We start from the raw sequence: 18,499 nt of genomic DNA on the forward strand, positions 1-18,499 counted from the left end.
TAATATGATTTCTTGTGTGTGTGTGTGATATAAGAATTTAAAAGTTGTATTTCTCTCTGTTGCTACTGTTAAAGTGGTCTGTGTAACCCAGATAATGCAAACCCCCCCAAAAAATGTCTTAGCTACCCGAAGTGTGTAAGATAAACAGACACCCTTGTGGCTGGCTGATAAGACACCAAAGACATCATCATAGAGTATAAATTGAGAGGGATTCTAATGCAGACTTAGAGAGCGTGGTCCCCATCCTCCCGGGACTAGTTCCTCTGACTCTTGGTTCCTGACTGCTCTGCTTTGAAGAAGAGCCCTCCGCTGATCGGCTGATCGACCATCGCAGATTGACAGCATCCGAGCCACCATCGACCTCTTACTGCTTAATACGTGTCTTGTCTCCACCAGCACCGCCGGGTGGTCCGCTAGGACTGGAATCCATCAGGATCTGTCGTCCTTGCTTAGTTGGTTTCTCGCTGGGCTCGTTACATATACGTATCTCAGACAAAGTGCTCTCCGATGTTCGCACTGGCTTGGCCTTAGGGAGCAAGTTGAGCCACCTGTGCACACTTCCACAGAGAAGTTGGACAACCTCCCTGGTCTGATGAGGTACCAGGCACAGGGCACAGCTGCAGAATAACGCCCCTCCCCCAGCTGCATCTAGAATTGGCTCCTCGATGGTGCTGTGCCCCACAACTCATGTTGCACTTACCCGGCTCTTTTTGGGGTATGGAGCAAGGACCAAGGGGAGCTGGCATCTTTGACTGGTCTTCCTCTTGCTATTTATAGGTAAGAAATAATGTGTCCAAATCTAAGATGGCTCGGCTTGTTACACCTTTATTGGCCAAATCAGTCAGGTCTTGGCCTCGGCCTTGACCTTGGCCTTGCCCCTTTAGTTGATGTAATTGCAAAAGATAAATGATCTTTTCTTGGTTTTGTAGCCTAATGGATTTAATGTAGGGAGGAGGCAAGAGAATTAAAATGTTAAGCCACAATCTGAGACAGCAACATGCCGATCAGCCCTGCAGTCAGGCAGGAGGACGCCTTCAGAACAGCAAGATTTCTGCTGGGTTACTAACAACCCATTCCCTACCCCTGGGAAGGGGAAACCGGAAGCCAGAGTCATTCCCTATGGCTAAAACCAAGGGGAACCTAAGGATTAAAGGCTGGGAATTGCCAGCAGATGGCTCACTCTACTTATTCTTACTACATACCCTTCCCCTTCCCCACTGTACGTCCATATCAAAGGAAATGGGAACTAAAGAATGGCATATAAACTGAATTCCCCCAACATTCAGGGTTCATTCCTTCAGTGCCTTATTCTGTCTCTGGCACTGTCCCTCTCACTCTCTGCCCCTGAGAGGAGACCACGCTCTATGGAGTGTCATCCCTTTTCCAGTAAACTTTCCTTTTGACTCTGACTTCGGTGTTGAATTCTTTCTTCGCTCTACACCAAAGGACCCTCTTCTCTTGGTCACCCCCCAGCAACTCGGAGAAATTTGCCCTGTTCTGCATCAGGTTTAAAAGATTGAAAATACCCGGTAGCAGAGAGCTATGGGCAGACAGATACTTCCTTACATTGTTACTATAAACATATAGTGAAATGAAATTTTGCAATATGGTACTCATCAAAATTTAAATTGCTACCGTCCTTGACCTATAAATTTCACTAAAAGGAATTCCACATCTAGAAATTCATCCTACGGAGAAATGGACACACACGTATGCCCATCACACATGCATATATATGGTGCATTGGCAGAGCAACTCGAGCTCATTTTAAAAATATAAATGGGTTTTTATGTGTATTACATAAAAATCTGTCATGTCACATTCCAAACTGCTTACCTTTGAGGAATAGGAATTTTATTTCTATTTTGCAGATTTTGGATTAAAGTTTTCTAGTGAGCCTACATACTTTTTTATTTCAAGATTTAAAATATGTGCCAAGTTTTTATAACCTGGAACTGTCTTCTCTCTTCTTTTGCTGTCGGCTTGAAGAAACAGGGTCGGCTGTCCTATAGGATGTCCCACCTTATGGACTTGTCCAGTTGTTTCCTTTTCTTTCCTCCCATATTTCTTGTAGACTGGAAATGAGATCTAAAGGCCTCAGTGCATTAAGGATCAGCATTTTGTCCACAAGAGTTGTACCGCCTGGTCGTTCCACTTTTAACAATACGCTGATCAGTGGGTTTCCACCATGACACTTTCTCCTACAACTGACAACTACTCTGTGGAGAGATGCTTCAGCCTCCGGTTCCTCATCCATCTCTCACCTGATAGTTTTGTTGCCTGAATCATTTTCACGAAGTATTGGAATTCTCTTCTTCTACACTTATTGGCTGGAATTATGAAAAAGAAGCTTTCCCTCATCAATAAACATTATTTGGTTGTAATATTTTTAAAAAGCACATCTAATTACTGTAATTGCGCATCTTTCTCCCTAGCTGGCCGACTATGCTCGTTGTAGTCCGGACATGGTGCGCAGCCTGCACTTAAAGGCAAACCAGACAAACCAGTGCGCCAGCTCAGGATCGGGTCATCTCCCCCAAGGGTCCTGCTGGCTCACAGATTCTGTAAGAGTTCCAAAAGTTATTCTAAGTCCACCATTCAAAGAAACAAAAATAAAAAACTCGCTGCTCTAAACACTTTTATTTGCAATTTAAAGTGAGAAAAATATTTACTGAGGTGGACTTTCCCAGCAACTTTGGGTGGCTTTGTCACTCGTAATCTGGAGAAAACACTTTTTACATGTCCTCTGATGTTTTAATGAAAAAACAAAACTAGAACTTGGAAAACTAATGGTTTTTGGTCTGGTAATAATAAATTTAAAAAGGCTTATCTTTAAACAGAACTCGCTAGAGTGTAACAGCACTGAGGCGTTTGGATCGTTGACACGCGTCAAATGCGTCTCCGTCACGCAAGAGCCGTGGGGCGCTCCGTTCCGGCCCGCTGGGTCTCCTTGGCCCGCGGGTTCCTGTCCTAGCGTCTCCGTGGGGACCACCCGGCGCAGGGACCGTCCCCTCGCGCGCCGGCTCTGCCCAACCGGGGCCACCAGCCCGCCCCCGCCCCCGCCCCGCGCGCACTTCCGCCCGGCACCCTCGGCCCGCCCACCCACTTCCCGCGGGCCCCGCGGGGCTCCGACGGGCCCGCCTCGATCTGATTGGTCGGTGTGCGTGTCGCTCCGGAGTCCAAGCCCGCCATTGGCGGCTCCCCTGCCGCGGCGTCACGGTGCCCGAGCGGACGGGGCGAGCGCGCAGCGCGGGGGCGCGGGCTGTGCGTCGCAGGCACTCTCGGTCGGCGGTTCGCGGAGCCTCGGCCATGGCGGCGGCCGCGGCGGTGGCTGAGGCGGCGGGCGTGGCTGCGGCCCCCCTCCCGGGCGCCCCCAGCCACGGGGAGCTGCCCGAAGGCTACGGCGAGGGAGCCGGAGCCTGGCGCGAGGAGAAGGACGCGAGCGCGATGGGAGCGGAGGCCGTGGGCGACAGCGAGGAGGATGGCGAGGACGTGTTCGAGGTGGAGAAGATCCTGGACGTGAAGACCGAGGGGGTGCGTGAGCGGCGCGGGCGGGGGGCCTGGGACGCGCCCGGCGGTGGCCCGCCCGCCTGGGGACGCTGCTCCCCTGGGCGGGTGCACGTAAAGGCCTCCGGACCCCGGCCTCGCCACCTCTGTCCCTGAGCATCTCCCGGTGGCGGCCACACGGGAACCCCTGACGCTGCCCCTCCCAGCCCGCTCCCGGGGACCAGGCCGAGCTCGCTCTCCCGAGCCCGGCCGCGGCGTTTGACGCCGCGCGGTGCCTCTGCCCGTCCCTGCCGCGGGGTCGCCGGTGGTTTCACTCACCCCTGCTTCGTGTCCGCTGGGTCGCTGGTGTGAGGTGGCCGAGCGCCCCACTCGGTGGTCAGCTCCTTACAGCGTCTTCGTTCTGTTTCCCGTTCATCGAGCGCGACCTTGTGTTAATTTTCATTGTTTTGAACATTCGCTCTGCAGACCCTTTCTGGTCCCCTACTGTGTGCTGGGGGCCGTGTCGGGTCCCGATGAATTGTGGCGCGCGCACACGCAGACACTGACCAGTAAGGCAGTAAATAAGTGAAATCCAGTGCCACCAATACTGTTGTTAGTCGCGGTACAGTAAAGATGGAGACATATTCACAGCTAATTAACCCAGATGTCTTGAAGGCATCCCGAGGTGAGAGGTGGAGCCAGTTTCTCCGTGTTTTGAATCACGTGCGTTTAACGCGGTGCTTGGCGCGGGGCAGGTGCTTGCGGAATGTTTGGTTAGGAGGGTGTTGCCTTTAGAATCGATTGGCTTTTTGCTTCAGGCTTAGCTCTGTAGGTAGTGCACCAGAAGCCTGTACACTGGTCACGGAGGATGAAACTAAGAAACTTAAGTGTTAAAGGCTGTAAAGGAGGGTTAGACTTAGCGACCTAAGTTCAGTAAAAGATTCTGGTTCTCAGGGCCTTGGACTTGCAGGTGCTCTTGTGAATGACTGATTTAGAAGATGAGCGCTCTTAGTGCCCCGGGACTGTGGCCGCTGCCTCCTTGTGGTTTGAGGCGGGGGTCCGCATCCCCCCGGGCTGTGGTCTGTCCCGTCTGTGGCTGGTTAAGGAACCGGGCCCACAGCAGGAGGTGAGCGGCAGGTAAGCAGCCGAGCTTCTTCTGTATCTGCAGGCGCTCCCCAGCGCCAGCATCACCACCTCAGCTCCACCTCAGATCCTCAGGCACTGGATTCTCATAGCACTGGTCCCTGGTGCCACAAAGGTTGGGGACTGCTGTGCTAAGTAGGCAGCCTGTGGGATTGCTGCAGTTCCTAAGCCACAGTCTGGGATTCTGTTAGACTGAAAACAGCTGCTGTGCTGAGTGTGGCTCAGGAGAATAGCATTGACACCAACTTCATATATTAGCGCTGTTGCTTTACTTTATTGCAAATTGGGGCGGGGAGGGGAGGGGAGATGTTTTCAGAAAAAAAAAATTAATTATCTGACAAAATCTTGGGGGTTTTGGCTTCAGTTTTGAATTTGAGTCACTTTTGCATAATAAAAACTCACTTTTTCTAATACTTGTGGCCATTTGGTTTGCTTATTTAGTGTATAAATCTTACTATACAACTTAGTTATTACAAAGCATACACCCATGTAACCCCCACCCAAGTCAAGAAATACTAGATAGCCACCCCCAGAAATCTTTTTGGGTCCCCTTCCATCCCCCAGAAGAACTATCTGGAATTATTATATGGTAATTTCTTTCCTTTGTAATTTTCCACATAAGCATGCATTCCTCAACACCAGTTTGACCTGATTTTTCCCTTCATTTAAATGGAGTTTCACAGTATTTGTGTCGTGCATCTGCTGTTTTTGTGAGATTTAACCTGTGCTGTGTGGAGCTGTAAGTTTATTTCATTTTCGTTGCTGCATAGTATTCAGTTGTACGACTGGATTACAGTCTTTTTTCTACCGTCCATGGGTCTTGGGTTGTTTCCAGTTTTTGGCTACCATGAATAACGCTTGTTTCAACTTTATTGACTGTGCCTCCAGGAGGATTGTGCACTTAGGTTTCTCTTGATTATATACACCTAGGAGTAGAATTGTTTAGACATAAGAACTCATATGTCTTCAGTCTTAAGTGGAGATTTCGAAAGTGGTTTATGAGAATTCCTTTTGTTTCCCATCCTGCCAACACCACCTTATGTTGTCAGCCTTTTTATTGTTAGCCAGTGCTGGTGGGTATAGAATGGTGTTTCCTACTTTCAGTTTGAATTTTTCTTTATCGTACATTAATAATTTTTCTTTGTCGTACATCCTACATTAGTAATCAGTGTTGAAATCAGTGAGCATTTTTTCATGTACTTATTTTTGGGTCATTTTGTTGTGTTTTATGAAGTGCCTTTTTCTCCTGAGTTGTCTTTATTGATTTGTTGGAATCCTTTCTGTAGTCTAGAGTCAAACCTTCGTTAATGGTATACTGCAGGTCTCTTTTCCTGCTGTGTCTTTTTGATAAACAGAAGTTCATATGATTAATGTAGGAAAACTAAATCTGTCTTGATGTCGAGTGCTTTTTATGTATGGTTTGAGAAATCTCTCTCTATCCTAGATATTCTTTTTTTCCCTAGAACCTCTATTGAGTCGCCTTTCAGATTTTATTTTTACATTCGATTTTGTGTGTAATTTAATGCAGAGATCAGGTTTCATGAGCAAATCTTTCTTATTGTTTAACAAGCTTTGTAACTCTTTACAATCAACTTGTCAGTTTCCTTGCAGACATTAAAAACGGGATTTGGGGGGGGGGGTGTTGCAGTGAATCTGTGGATAAATTTAGATCAATTTAATTTCTTTCAATATTTTATAGCTATCTCTATTGAGGTCTTGAACATCTTTTATTAAATTTATTTTTAGGTATATTTGACATATTCGATGCAGTGGTAAATTGTCTTCTTGAACAAATACAATTTTTATATATTTACCCTTTGTTGGTTAAAGAAATTCCCTTTTATTTCTAATTGCCAAATACTTTTATTATGAATAGATATTGAATTTTTACTAAATTTCTGTATTTAGCGAGATAATCACATAATTTTTCCCCTTTATTCCATTAATGTAAATTATGTTCACTTTCTAACATTAAGTCAACTTCGTGTTCATAAAATAAACCAAAATTGGTTGTGAGGTTACCCTTTTTTAATGTTAGATAATGTTTGGTTTATATTTCATTAGTTTCTCCTTTTTCTTTATGTTCTTAATTTACTGGTCTTTTTCTAACATCTTGAGGTAGATACATAGTTCATTGTTTTTCAGGCATTTTTTCAAATTATGTGTCTTCTGATTTTAGTTTAGTTGCATCTTATAAATCATGTGGTATGTTCATTTTTATTCTGATACAAATATTTTCCAATTTCTGTAAGTTATCTACACATATATTGCTTAATTTCCAAACATTAGAGAAAAATTTATAGGAAGCTTTTCTCTACTTTATATTCTTAGTATTATTGATTATTGTAACTCCTTTTTTTATGAGGTATTTTTGAGTTCAAAGCAGTGGTATAAAGACCAGATATTTATCCTTCTATTATTAACACATTTGAAGTCCATTGAAATGCTTAATTACAGTTGCGCTTTAAAAAAAAAAAAAAAAACATTTCATGTTCATAACACACTTAGACCCGCCAGCCTTGAATATTTTTAAATAAAAAACTTATTATCTAGTGTACACGATTTAGGAGGATAGGAGGAGCCATCTGCTGCCTTTTAGTTTGGCTCACTGATTAAGCTAAAAGAAAACTTGGCTACCAAAAATACAGACTATTCCGGAATTTTGAAGATAAATTTATAAATCCCAGGGCTATCATGAAATTCCTTGCTATATGGCAAAGTCACAAGCAATATTTGGATCTATAGGACTCATAAATAAATGAACATATAATTTAGAGATTTCATCTTGTTTCCTGCTATACCCGTAAGATTCAAAAGGTTCCTGTCACAATATCTGTTGCATGAATGAATGAAACAAAACCGCTGAAATGAAGGCTGGTGTCAATTACCAGTCAGTCAAATCCGGAGCAGGAGCTGAGATGTGCTCTTTAGCACCTGAGAACAGTTGTCATACCCTCCGCATTGACTAGATCAAATCTAATTGGTAACTGGCATTACATTTACAACCATTCAGGTACTAGTGAGCAGGTCCTAATGTTTTGACTGCCTTTTTTTTTCTTATCATGAGAAAAGTTGTAAGAATTACCTAAATCTCCTTTGTATCTTTACCCAGATCCCCTGGCTGTTAATACTGGCTTTATCTTTTTTCTCTATGTACATTTTTTCCTTGCCTATTTGAAAGTAAATAGTGTTTTTTCAAAGCTACATTGAGCAACAATTTACCACGAATATTATGCACACAAATAATATGGCCCATAAATAAGGCTCATTTGTTGGCATACCCTATTATCAATATAATATGATATAAATTATCATATTCCCGCACTCTGCTATAAGGATGTAACTCTTTTGACAATTGTTCTCCCAGGCACACTGCTTTGTTTTAGGCCAGACTGCATGCTGCTGAGATTGTTTTCCCCTTATTTGTACACGCTTCTTAAACAGCCAGGCTTTGTTTATTGTCTGTTTTAACTACACCTTCATAGACACAATGTTGTAATATAATCGTATTGTTTTTGTGCAGGATTTTGCTAAAAAGAATGCGCATACTTTTTCAGCTGACACAGTCACCGTTCCCTTAAAAGTTAAAAGTCTAAGTCGACTCTTCTGCCATCATTTCGTAGCTTCCGGTCCTACTAGATGTCACTGCTTTGTCTTCCGCAGCTGGCAGGACGATGGCAGGGTGAAATGGCGGGGAGCCGTGGTGGCGCTCGGCCTGGGAAGGTGGCCGCCTTTACGGTGGTCTGCATGAGGTGTGCGGCAGGAATGGCCCTCTGCACTTCTTGTGGGAAACCTTCCTGAGTGTGTTCTTGCTTCTCACGGAGATTGGGCATTGAGCAGAAAAAATAAACCAGAAATCTGGAGATGCACACATTTGGGCTGTATATGACAAAGATCGAACAGCCATAAAGAATTTAAAACAAAAATGCCGAAAATGAGCAAGAGGCACAATAGGTAACTAAATTCTTTTTAATTGTCATGTGTATTTTATATATACGTATCTTAAAATCTGCCATCTTAACCATTTTTAAGTGTGCAGCTCAGTGGCATTAAGTACATTCACATTGTCGTGTGATCATCACCACCGTCCATGTCCAGAACGTTCTCTTATTCCCAAGCTGAAATCCCTCCCCTTTGGACAGTAGTTCCCTGTTCTTCCTCCCCCAGCCCCTGGAGCCACCACTCTTTCTGTCTCAGTGAATTTACCTGTTCTAGGTACTTCGTGTAACTGGACTCAGACACCACGTGTTCTGTGTCCGGCTTATTTCACCTAGCCTAATGTTTCTAAGGTTCGTTCATGAAGAAGCATGTGTCAGAACTTGCTCCCCTTTTAAGACTGAATAACGTTCCCTTGAGTGTACACACCACATTTTGTGTGTTTATCTGTCGATGGACACTTGGGTTGTTTCTACTTTTCAGCTGTTGTGAACATGCTACACTGAACGTATAGGTATCTGTTTGAGTCCGTTTTCAATTCGTTTGGGGTCTCTACCTAGGAGGGGAGCTGCTGGGTCATCAGGTAATTCCGTTGAGCTTTTTGAGGAATTGCCTGTTTTCCTCAGCAGTTCCCAGCACGAGTGTAAGAAGGTCGTAACATCTCCACTTCCTCACCAACACTTACTGGTTTCCACGTTGTTGTTGTTGTGTGTGTGTTAGTATACTCCTCTCCCAGGTGCAAAGTGGTATCTCGTGATTTTGATTTTCATTTCCCTAAGGACTGACGATGTTGAGCATCTTAGTCATTCGTGTGTCTTCTTCGGAGAAATGTCTGTTCAAGTCCTTTACCCATTTTTAAGTGGGTTATTTGTCTTGTTTGTTTGTTTAAGTTGTGGGGGTTGTTTTTGCATTCTGGACATTAGTCCCTTATCCGATGTGATTTGCAAATATTTTCTCTAATTCTGTGGGTTCCCTTTTCATTCTTTTGATGTCCGTTGATGCATAAGTTTTTGGTCCTTTGATAGTCTTTTTCTCTATTTTTAGTTTGTGCTGTTGATGTTATATCCTAGAATCCACTGTCAAATCCAAGGTCCTGAAGATTTATCCTTATGTTTTTTTAAAAAAATTTTAACTTCTTTTTATTATTTATGCCTACAGCACCTGGTCTTCCTAGGTGGTCTCCCATCCAAGTGCTAACCAGGCCTGACCCTGCTTAACTTCCGAGATCAGACATCAGGCTTGTTCAGGGTGGCTTAGCTGTAGACCATGGACAGTGGCTCCACTGGGGCGAGAACCCAGGACCTTCTGCGTGTAAAGCAGACGTGCTCACCACTACACTATGGAACCATGTCCTATTTTCTAACAATTTTATCGTTTTCATTTTTTTAATTAAATTTACTGGGCTAACATTGGTTAATAACATTATATTAAGTTTCAGGTTCATCATTTTCTACTGTGTCGTCTGTCTGTTGCATTGTATGTGCACCATCTAGTCTTCTTCCGTCACCATATATTTGACCCCCTTTACCCTCCTCGTCCTCACTACCCCTTTCTCCTTGGTGACCACCATAATGTTCTTTGGATCTGTGAGTTTGCTGTGTTTGTTCGTTTGTTGCTCTGTTTATATGCCACATTTGAGTGAAGTCATGGTTCTCATCATTTCTGTCTGGCCTTGCTTAGCATGATGCTCTCAAGATCCATCCGTGTTGTCACAGAAGGCAAGATTTCATCCTTTCCGATGCCCGAGTAGTGTTGCATTGTGTGTATGTACCACGTGTTCTTTATCCAGTCACCACTGGAAAGACACTTCGGTGGCTTCTATGTCTTGGCTGCTGTAGGTAATGCTGCAGTGAATACAGGGGTGCAGATGTCTTTTCAAGTTAGTGAGACTGCTGGGCCATGTGGTCGTTCCAGTTTTAACTCTTTGGGGAACCGCCACACTGTCATCCGTAGTGGCCACACCAGTTTACATCTCACCAACAGTGCACGAGGGTCTCCTTCTCTACATCCTCACCAACACTTGTCTCTTTTTGATGATGGTCATTCTGACAGGTGTGAGGGGGCATCTCACTGTGGGTGTGATTTGCATCTCCCTGACGATTAGTGATGGTGAGCATCTTTCATATACCTGTTGGTCATCTGTATGTCTTCTCTGGAAAAATGGGTATTTACATCTTTGGCTCATTTTTTAATTGGATTGTTTGAATTTTTTGCTGTTGAATTCTGTGCATCTTTATATGTTTTGGATATCAGCACCCTATCAGATTTGTGATTTGCAAATACTTTCTTGATTCAGTAGGCTGCCTTTTCGTTTCATTGATGGTTTCCTGTGCTGTGCAGAAGCTTTTTGGTTTGATGTGGTCACACTTGTTTATTGTTACTTTTGTTGCTACTGCATTTGGTGTGATCTTATTTTTTTCTTAAGCCACTTCAGGAGATGAACGTACTTTATAATGCTATGAATCATCACTTCAAGTTTGTTCTCATATTGTCAGCAATTATGTTTTTGGAAATTTGGTCATCAGTAATGTTCTTTATTTGCCTGTTTCTTCACTTACATAACAGGGCAAAGTACTTTATAAAGTCCGCTGGAAAGGATACACGTCGGACGATGACACCTGGGAGCCGGAGGTCCACCTGGAGGACTGCAAGGAGGTGCTTCTCGAATTCAGGAAGAAAGTCGTAGATAACAAAGCTAAACCAGTCAAGAAAGACACTCAGGTACCGCATTTCATCACTTATTTTTTTTTCCAGTACAATACATTTATTATAAATTCTAATACAAAGATTGCAATAAAGGATTCACAACCATTCATAAAACATACAGTATTCCTGTTGCACTTTCTGTAGCCAATCTGACTGCAGTTGACAGACAAGTATGGTTTGGACGTGTTAGTGACTATTCCCCCTCAAGTTAAGGATAAGACGGAAGTGGGGGAGGGAAGACATGTTGACCCCTTGTCCATGATGTAATAAGCGTCTTTGTTTTTGTATACCTGAGGAAAATTTTTCGTGCCGTTCACATTATTACTACAGATATAATGCATGCGTTCATGTTTAATCTGCATTGTTAACAGATTTTCATAGCATTTCAGTTATTTACAGGTCTGGTTATCCAGGCCTTTCTTTTCTTCCTCTGTGCCCACCTCAGTCTTGAGCTGCTTCGTTGCCATTGGTAGCTCTTCCTCGTGGTGAGGAGGGACAGAGGGACGGCAGGACTTCAGGCAGGGTGAGCGTCCATCAGCAGTTTGGAAGAAGGTTTGACGAGCTAGAGAGGGAGGATGTTAAATGCAACACAGGGTTTTCTCCTGTGGCCTTGTCCATGTTTTATCCTTGATTCTCATGTTCCACAAATAATTGAATTGGCTTTATTATCTCGGAAGAATTTCCCATTTTACTTTACAATGGAAATTGCATTTATAACATCTATATAAATGGAACCAACTCTTTTTTTTTTTTTTTCATTAGAAACAGTTTTTAATACTGGCAGAGGTTCTTGAACTTTGAATATAGTGAAAATCTTACAAAGTGAAACTTTCCCACAAGAAACAGATTTTCTTATTGAAGTCTTTAAGGGCTGAATATTGATCTTTTCTCTTTCTGCATTTTGAATTTCAACCACACTTTTAAAAATAGTATTTTTTCAAATGACCAAACCAGCGTTTCGACCTAGTTTTTGCTGTGTGTGATGGCAGCAGCAGCAGCAGCAGCAGCAGCAGCAGCAGCAGTGACAGAGACGACTTCTGTTACGGAGCACTGGTACCGTGGGCGTGCCCGATGCTGGGTCAGCACTTCATGCGGACAGGTGCGGCCGAGCTCCCAGCGGGCAGTGCGGGTCCGGCCGGCCACTGCACTGTGGTGGGTCACCTTTCGGTTTGGGCTGTAGCTTGAATTACATTGAGAGGAGTGAATTACCAGTTTTTAAAAATTATGTTATTGTGGCAAGGCCTTTAATAAATATGGTTTTTAAATTACTAAGCAAAATGCTTGGCACTTTAAAAAGTTTTGTAAAGGAAGCCCTTTACAAAATAAGTTCAGATAAAAGTAGACGTTTTTCCCCAAAAATTTTTGCTATAGTTATATTTTACTTTTCTAGAATGAATGCCTACTCCTTCCCTTTTTCCCTAAAAATGCTCCCACAAACACAATGCACAAGTTTTACTTTATGATTGGTTCATATTACTCTCAAAATTTAGACTTTGTGATTAAAGTCTTGCTAAGGTGTATGTATTTCTCAATTTCTTACTTTCCTGTCTTGTTAGTGAGATAAGTTTGCTGAAATTTCTCCCCAAAAGTCTTGAGAACTCTGGTTTTATTGCCCCTTTGTTTCACTTTATCAAGCCTCCAGTTAAACGCATCTTGCAACTCTCTCGCTTTAAAATTATTGATGATGACTGGTATGTTTGAGGCATACTCTTAAACCTAAAAATATTTATCCTAATTTTAGAAAGATATTTCCCCACTTTAAACTCTCTTTTTATACGCTACCCTATTTCATGAATAATTTAAAATTGCAGATCCTATAACGTTTCAAATCTTCATAAGACCAAAATCTCCATTTCCTGTATTGAGTCAGCTTTCTCATGCATTCCCTCGTTATGTTTCTGTAACTCTTTGGTCTAATCACTGAGGTGGTGTCAGTGGACAGGAATATGGTAGAAATACAACTAGTCGTTGACCTGCTTTCCCTGTAGCAAAAGTAGTTTTGAAATTCAAAGGCTCTTGTGATTCTTTGACAATAGAGAAGGAGAGTCAGTAGGAGAAAATTGCCCTGTTCCCCTCTTTGTTCGTGTTCATTACAAGCAGCATATGCACTGCCTGTGAAGATTGTGATATTTTTCCATCACCAAAGTTTTTGTCTTATTGAGAGGTTTTACCACAGTAGCATCTGTAAGAATATTTGATTTTTCACTTTTTCTTCTTAATTCTGGGAGCACTGCTTGCTTAGGACTTAGCATCATAAGTTAGAAATGGTTTCTAAAATAACCCCAAAATGGTTGTTAATACCATTTACTAGAAAATATACATGATGCAGAAATGGTATTCGTTCATTAAAATACTTTTTATTATTTAGAGTTGGATACCCTTTTATCTTTATGCTGCCTTTCAGTTGTTTCAAACTGAAAATAAAATTGAGATGCTTTTTGACATTCCTTATGTGCAATATGGTCCAGTCCTTCATTTTTAATGGACTGAAAATCTACAAACAAGGCAGCCACTGGCCTGCCTCGCACCTGACGGCTGACATGTGACACAGGTGAGCTTCCACTGTACTGTTACAGCAACGTTTTTACTATTTTTACCTTCCTGGGGTTTTTTCCCTTATTTAGGCAAAGGTTTTTTTCTGGTAAACATAGAACGTCGTATGTGGGCCAGACCTGTAAATGGCCAGTTACAGAAAGATTGGTAAAATCTGGCTTTTGATCTTGAGGTGCCTTGCAAGCCGAACATCTATGATTTTTTTTTTTTTTAAGGGCAGTACCATATATCAAGGATTTTGCCTTCTGCTTTTTTTAAAAAAAAAAAAATCAGGAAACAGTTGCCTGTGTACAACTGCTCAGTAAAGAGATAAGTTCACCTTTAAGATTCGAGGATCGCTTTGACGGGGCGTAGGGTAGCTTTTTTGAAATACTTGTGTTCGTTTAAAGTGTGGCTATAGAAAAATAACTACATACACCCTTTTAATGTAAAATGAATTAGAATTTGCCCATCCAAATAAACATTTTTAAGAATGTACATTTTATAAAGTAAATTTGTTCCAATAGTGCCATGGCCCAAAATGATTTAAAATTCTTCTTTTGGAATTGTCTTCATAAGAATTTCTAATGTCATGCAAGAAACTAATTTCTAGTGACACCTCTTCTTTCAGTCACAGCAGTTCTCAAAGGCGGTAGGGGCTCTGTGAGTGCAGGGGTGCGCTTCCAGAAGAGCCTGGGGCGGGGCTGTGCTGGGACCCCCTCGGGATGTCCACGGGTGGTCACCTGAGGGGAGGCGGCCTGGGGCAGGTACTGTGCACTGCACACGTGCGTCACTGCTCTGTCATGCCTCGCGTTCCTGAGGGCGGAGGTCACACAAGCAGAGCGACGTGAATTGCCTGGGTCAGCCCCAGTTCACACCTGTTGGCTTGGTATTGTTATTAATAGGGCCATTTCATTTTCAGAGTTGTCCTGATTGGGGTCATAAATAATGTGTCAGACTATTAAAATGAGTAAGAAGACAGGTCGCTAGCACATGGGAAGTGTTCAGACTCAGGACTTAAGTCTCTATTGTGATAATGATTACTTTTAAAGTTAACACCTAATACCTGTTGTCTGATGGCAGACAATAACTGTTCATCAAGTGGCAGCTAATCTTTTAATGTCTTGACTTCATTGAATCTGACCAAGGATCCCATGACCGGTTACAGCAACCCATTGTATGTGTAAAACCCACAGATGGTAACGAACTACCTTGGGGAATAGTCTTAGTGGCCAGAGGGAAGTCTTCTCTTGGTTACCTGCTTAGGAGCCAGCACTGAAGCGCTTTGCAGATGGCCGGGGTGGGGATGGCATTAGAAGGATCAGACGCTCTCGGGGGACACTGCTGAGTGATGGGACGCTGGTTCCCATCAGCGTGGTCTGCACTGATGCAGTGCCGCGTGATTAGAAATCAGTGTCAGGTTTTCCTGTTCTACGGTAAGGTCCACAATTATTTGCATGTGTCTTTACTTGCAGTAGGTTCCCTGAGTGTATTTAGCGTTAAATTTACTTGGATTCTTTGGTTTCTCTTCTCTGTGATGGCATTACCAGTTTGATTAGCAGGTTCATTTATTTGCTAACTAAGCACCTCTTTCCTCCCTGCCTTCCCTCTCCCTCCTTGTCGAACTCACCTTCGCTCGGCCCCAGACAGTTCGGGTTTGGACTACACTTCCATGCACATACTTTCCAGTAAATACACAGCCTTGGCAGTCCGCAGGCGTGGAGGGCACCTGTATGTGGTGTTCTCGCCCCTTCGACGTGCAGTACTTGAGCGGCCTTGAGGGTTTGTATCTGCGGGGCCGACCCCCGCATCCCTGCCCGGCACACGGTCAGCCGTCGGTAATAGACCAGTGGCGGAGGTGCGGTTTGGGTGCTGCCTGTGCTAATTCCATGAACAGGGAAATGTAATAGCAAGTGTAAGGACGTTTGGGGACCCAGAGTTTTTTTTTTAAATACCATTGTGTTTGGATTGGTAGCTACATTTTTGGCAACCATGAAAGTCGTATTATACGAATTACTTTCTTGGTGTTTTTGCAAATTTTGAAGTTCAAAGGAACAGCCACCTACCATACACAAGACTCTTCATGTCTGCTGTAGTTTGAAGCCTTCAACAGCCGTGTTTATCTGCTTTAGAAACCGAGGCTTATCGCCACTCCCAAGGCCTGTTTGCTAGATCAGATGTAAGCGATAGTATTCCACTTCCGCTTGGGTAAGTGATTTTAAGTTTAGAAACCCCTTGAGAAAAACATGTACCGGATTTCTTAGTGCTGCTTTTCTAAACCTTTTAAATTAACTGTGTTAATGGGTATTTAAATCTTTTCTGTTTTGTAGAGACTCTCTTTAAGTAATGACATATTTGAGGCAAACTCTGATAGCGATCAGCAAAGCGAGGCAAAGGAAGATACTTCTCCAAAGAAGAAAAAGAAAAAGTTAAGGCAGCGGGAAGAGCCGAGCCCGGATGTGGGGAAGAAGAAGAAGGCCAAGACCGGGAAGCTCCGGGATCGGGCCCGGTTGGACCTGGAGAGCACCCCGGAGAGCTCGGGGTTCGACCTGAGGACAAAGAAGAGGCTCTCAGAAGCCAAAGAAGAACCAAAGGAACCCAAGAAGCCCAAAAAAGATGAAATAAAAGAAACGAAGGAATCGAAGAAAGTTAAAAAGGGCGAAGGAAGAGATTTAAAGGCTAAAACAAGAGAAGATTCCAAAGAAAACAGAAAAACGAAAAAAGAGAGGGGTGCGGACTCTCAGTTGGACTCGGAATCAAGTGCACTTAACGAGCCCTCTTCCCAGGAGGGGGACAATGACGAGTCCCAGCCTGCCAACCGAGAGGAGAAACCAAAGGCCAGAGGCGCGAAGGAGAAAGCCGGGCTGGACGTGGGGCCAGACGCCGTGTTGGAGAGCCCGCGGGAGGACGCGGGCAGCACGGAGGAGGACGGCGACGGCAGGGGGAAGGGGGCCAAGAAGAGGCCCCGCAGGTCTGAGGAGCCGCGGGGCCGCGCGGGCCTGGAGAGCGGCCAGTGCTCCGGCCGGCGACACACGTGCAAGACGCCCCGCGGCCAGGAGCGCAGCCGGAGCGCGGAGGCCGAGGCGCCCAGGAGCTGGCGGGCGGGCGGCTCGGCCGAGGACGTGAGTACGCTGCCGGGGGCGGCCGCGCCAGCCAGAGCCCCTCTGGGTGCGCGGGGAATCCACGCCACGTTCTGTCGTGGCCGTGGCGTGGCTGTGGGCTTGGCGTGTCCCCAGCTCACACGCTTCCCGATTGCCCCCCACGTTTTACTTAGATGAGAGTACGCGCAGCGTGCTAACCTCCGAGGCCTTTGAGTTCTTACAGAAATTCAAAAATGCCTTTTATAGCTTTTTAAACAAAGTGTTTTCTGCATTACGAAAGTATTCACATATGCAGTATTTTTCAAGGGATATAAAAACTTTTTTTTTAATCTATTCCTAGTTTTGTGGGTGCATCTTAAAGAAATCATTTTAAAGGAGAAAGAGCTATGTATACAAAGATATTTATCGCAGTGTTTCCTAAAATTAATACCAGCCTTGCAATGAGGGAAGTGGCTAAGAAACTGTATCTACTTGGGAAATATTACATATCCGTAGAAATACTAATTATGGGGGTAATGTAGTAAAATTACAAGAGTTTACAAAATTTTATGGTGAAGAAACCATACATACTTAGGAACAGCCATGTAAAAACGTGCAGTGTAAATAAAGAAAAATGAATTTTAAACAGTTTTCTGTGCAAAATGATAAAGATCAGGAGGCATTGTGTGCAGAAATAAAAATAGCCACGTTTGGTGGTAGGACTACAGGGTGAAGTTTTGGAATTTTCTTTATTTTTAATAATTAAATTACTAAGAGAAACCTGAGGAAACCGGCGTTGGTTTTGAATTTACTGTTTTGTAAATGCCATGGCTATGGGGCGATGTCGGCTGACAGAGCAGCAGATGTGAAACGAGATCAAGTCACAGTGGCCAGGGACCTGTGTTTCCAGTTTTCAGACATTTGGTATCAGTTCTTATCTGTATCGGTTTTGAGTCTTATATCTGTCTCTTTCAGGAGAAAGAGACCAAAAAAAATGAACCCAAAGAAAAATACCAGAGAAAGCATGATTCGGACAAGGAAGAAAAAGGCCGCAGGGAGCCAAAGGGATTGAAGAGTGAGTGTGAACTCTAACCTTTATCCTCGCCACCTTTATACAAGGGTTCAGTTCACTTGTGGCTGTCTCGGCCCTAACCCGCGGTGTCACAGAACTGGGAAACTCTCTTCCCTGGGCAGTTTAGAACCTTACGCTCCTTCAGTTCAGCCCGTTTCTGTAGGTGGTTATTTAACAGTTTGTGTTGTTTCTAGCAGTAATTTTTCCCTTCTCTTCACCTTGTTTTTTCTCCTTTTGAGTATGTTGATGGCATTCGGTAGAGTTACAGAAACAGGACATTAGCTACGGCAGAAAAGTAAATGTCTCCTTTATAGTGAATGCTGCCCGAAACGAACTGCTGCTTAACGTGGCTGTTGTATTTAGCCCCGTGTCGTTTGCGTAAGTGCCACGTTGACTGCACTTTGGGTCACATCACGAGGCACCGTAACTGAGGATTGTAACGCACGGTGCTGGAACCAGGTGCTTGTCAGAAGTGGATCCGTTAGCTCACACATCCTAAGGCAGTCCCCGGGGTTTCTTCCAAAAGCTGCATGTGACTGAGATG

General features: G+C 43.9%; 1 protein-coding gene and 1 pseudogene across 1 annotated transcript in view; one reads left to right on the forward strand and one right to left on the reverse strand.

The window, feature by feature from the left end:
- Positions 1–3,249: 3,249 nt before the first annotated feature.
- Positions 3,250–18,499, forward strand: part of MPHOSPH8 (M-phase phosphoprotein 8) — a 29,824-nt gene continuing 14,574 nt past the window's right edge. The window contains exons 1-4 of the mRNA XM_016131727.2: positions 3,250–3,534; positions 11,131–11,286; positions 16,134–16,925; positions 17,859–17,958. Coding sequence (XP_015987213.2) covers positions 3,310–3,534; positions 11,131–11,286; positions 16,134–16,925; positions 17,859–17,958 — 1,273 coding nt within the window. The 5' untranslated portion in view covers positions 3,250–3,309. The remainder of the gene's footprint in view (positions 3,535–11,130; positions 11,287–16,133; positions 16,926–17,858; positions 17,959–18,499) is intronic.
- Positions 9,715–9,830, reverse strand: LOC118609857 (annotated as a pseudogene).

The sequence above is a fragment of the Rousettus aegyptiacus genome, unplaced genomic scaffold (genome assembly GCF_014176215.1).
Source record: "Rousettus aegyptiacus isolate mRouAeg1 unplaced genomic scaffold, mRouAeg1.p scaffold_m13_p_11, whole genome shotgun sequence".
NCBI classification, from domain to species: Eukaryota; Metazoa; Chordata; class Mammalia; order Chiroptera; family Pteropodidae; genus Rousettus; species Rousettus aegyptiacus.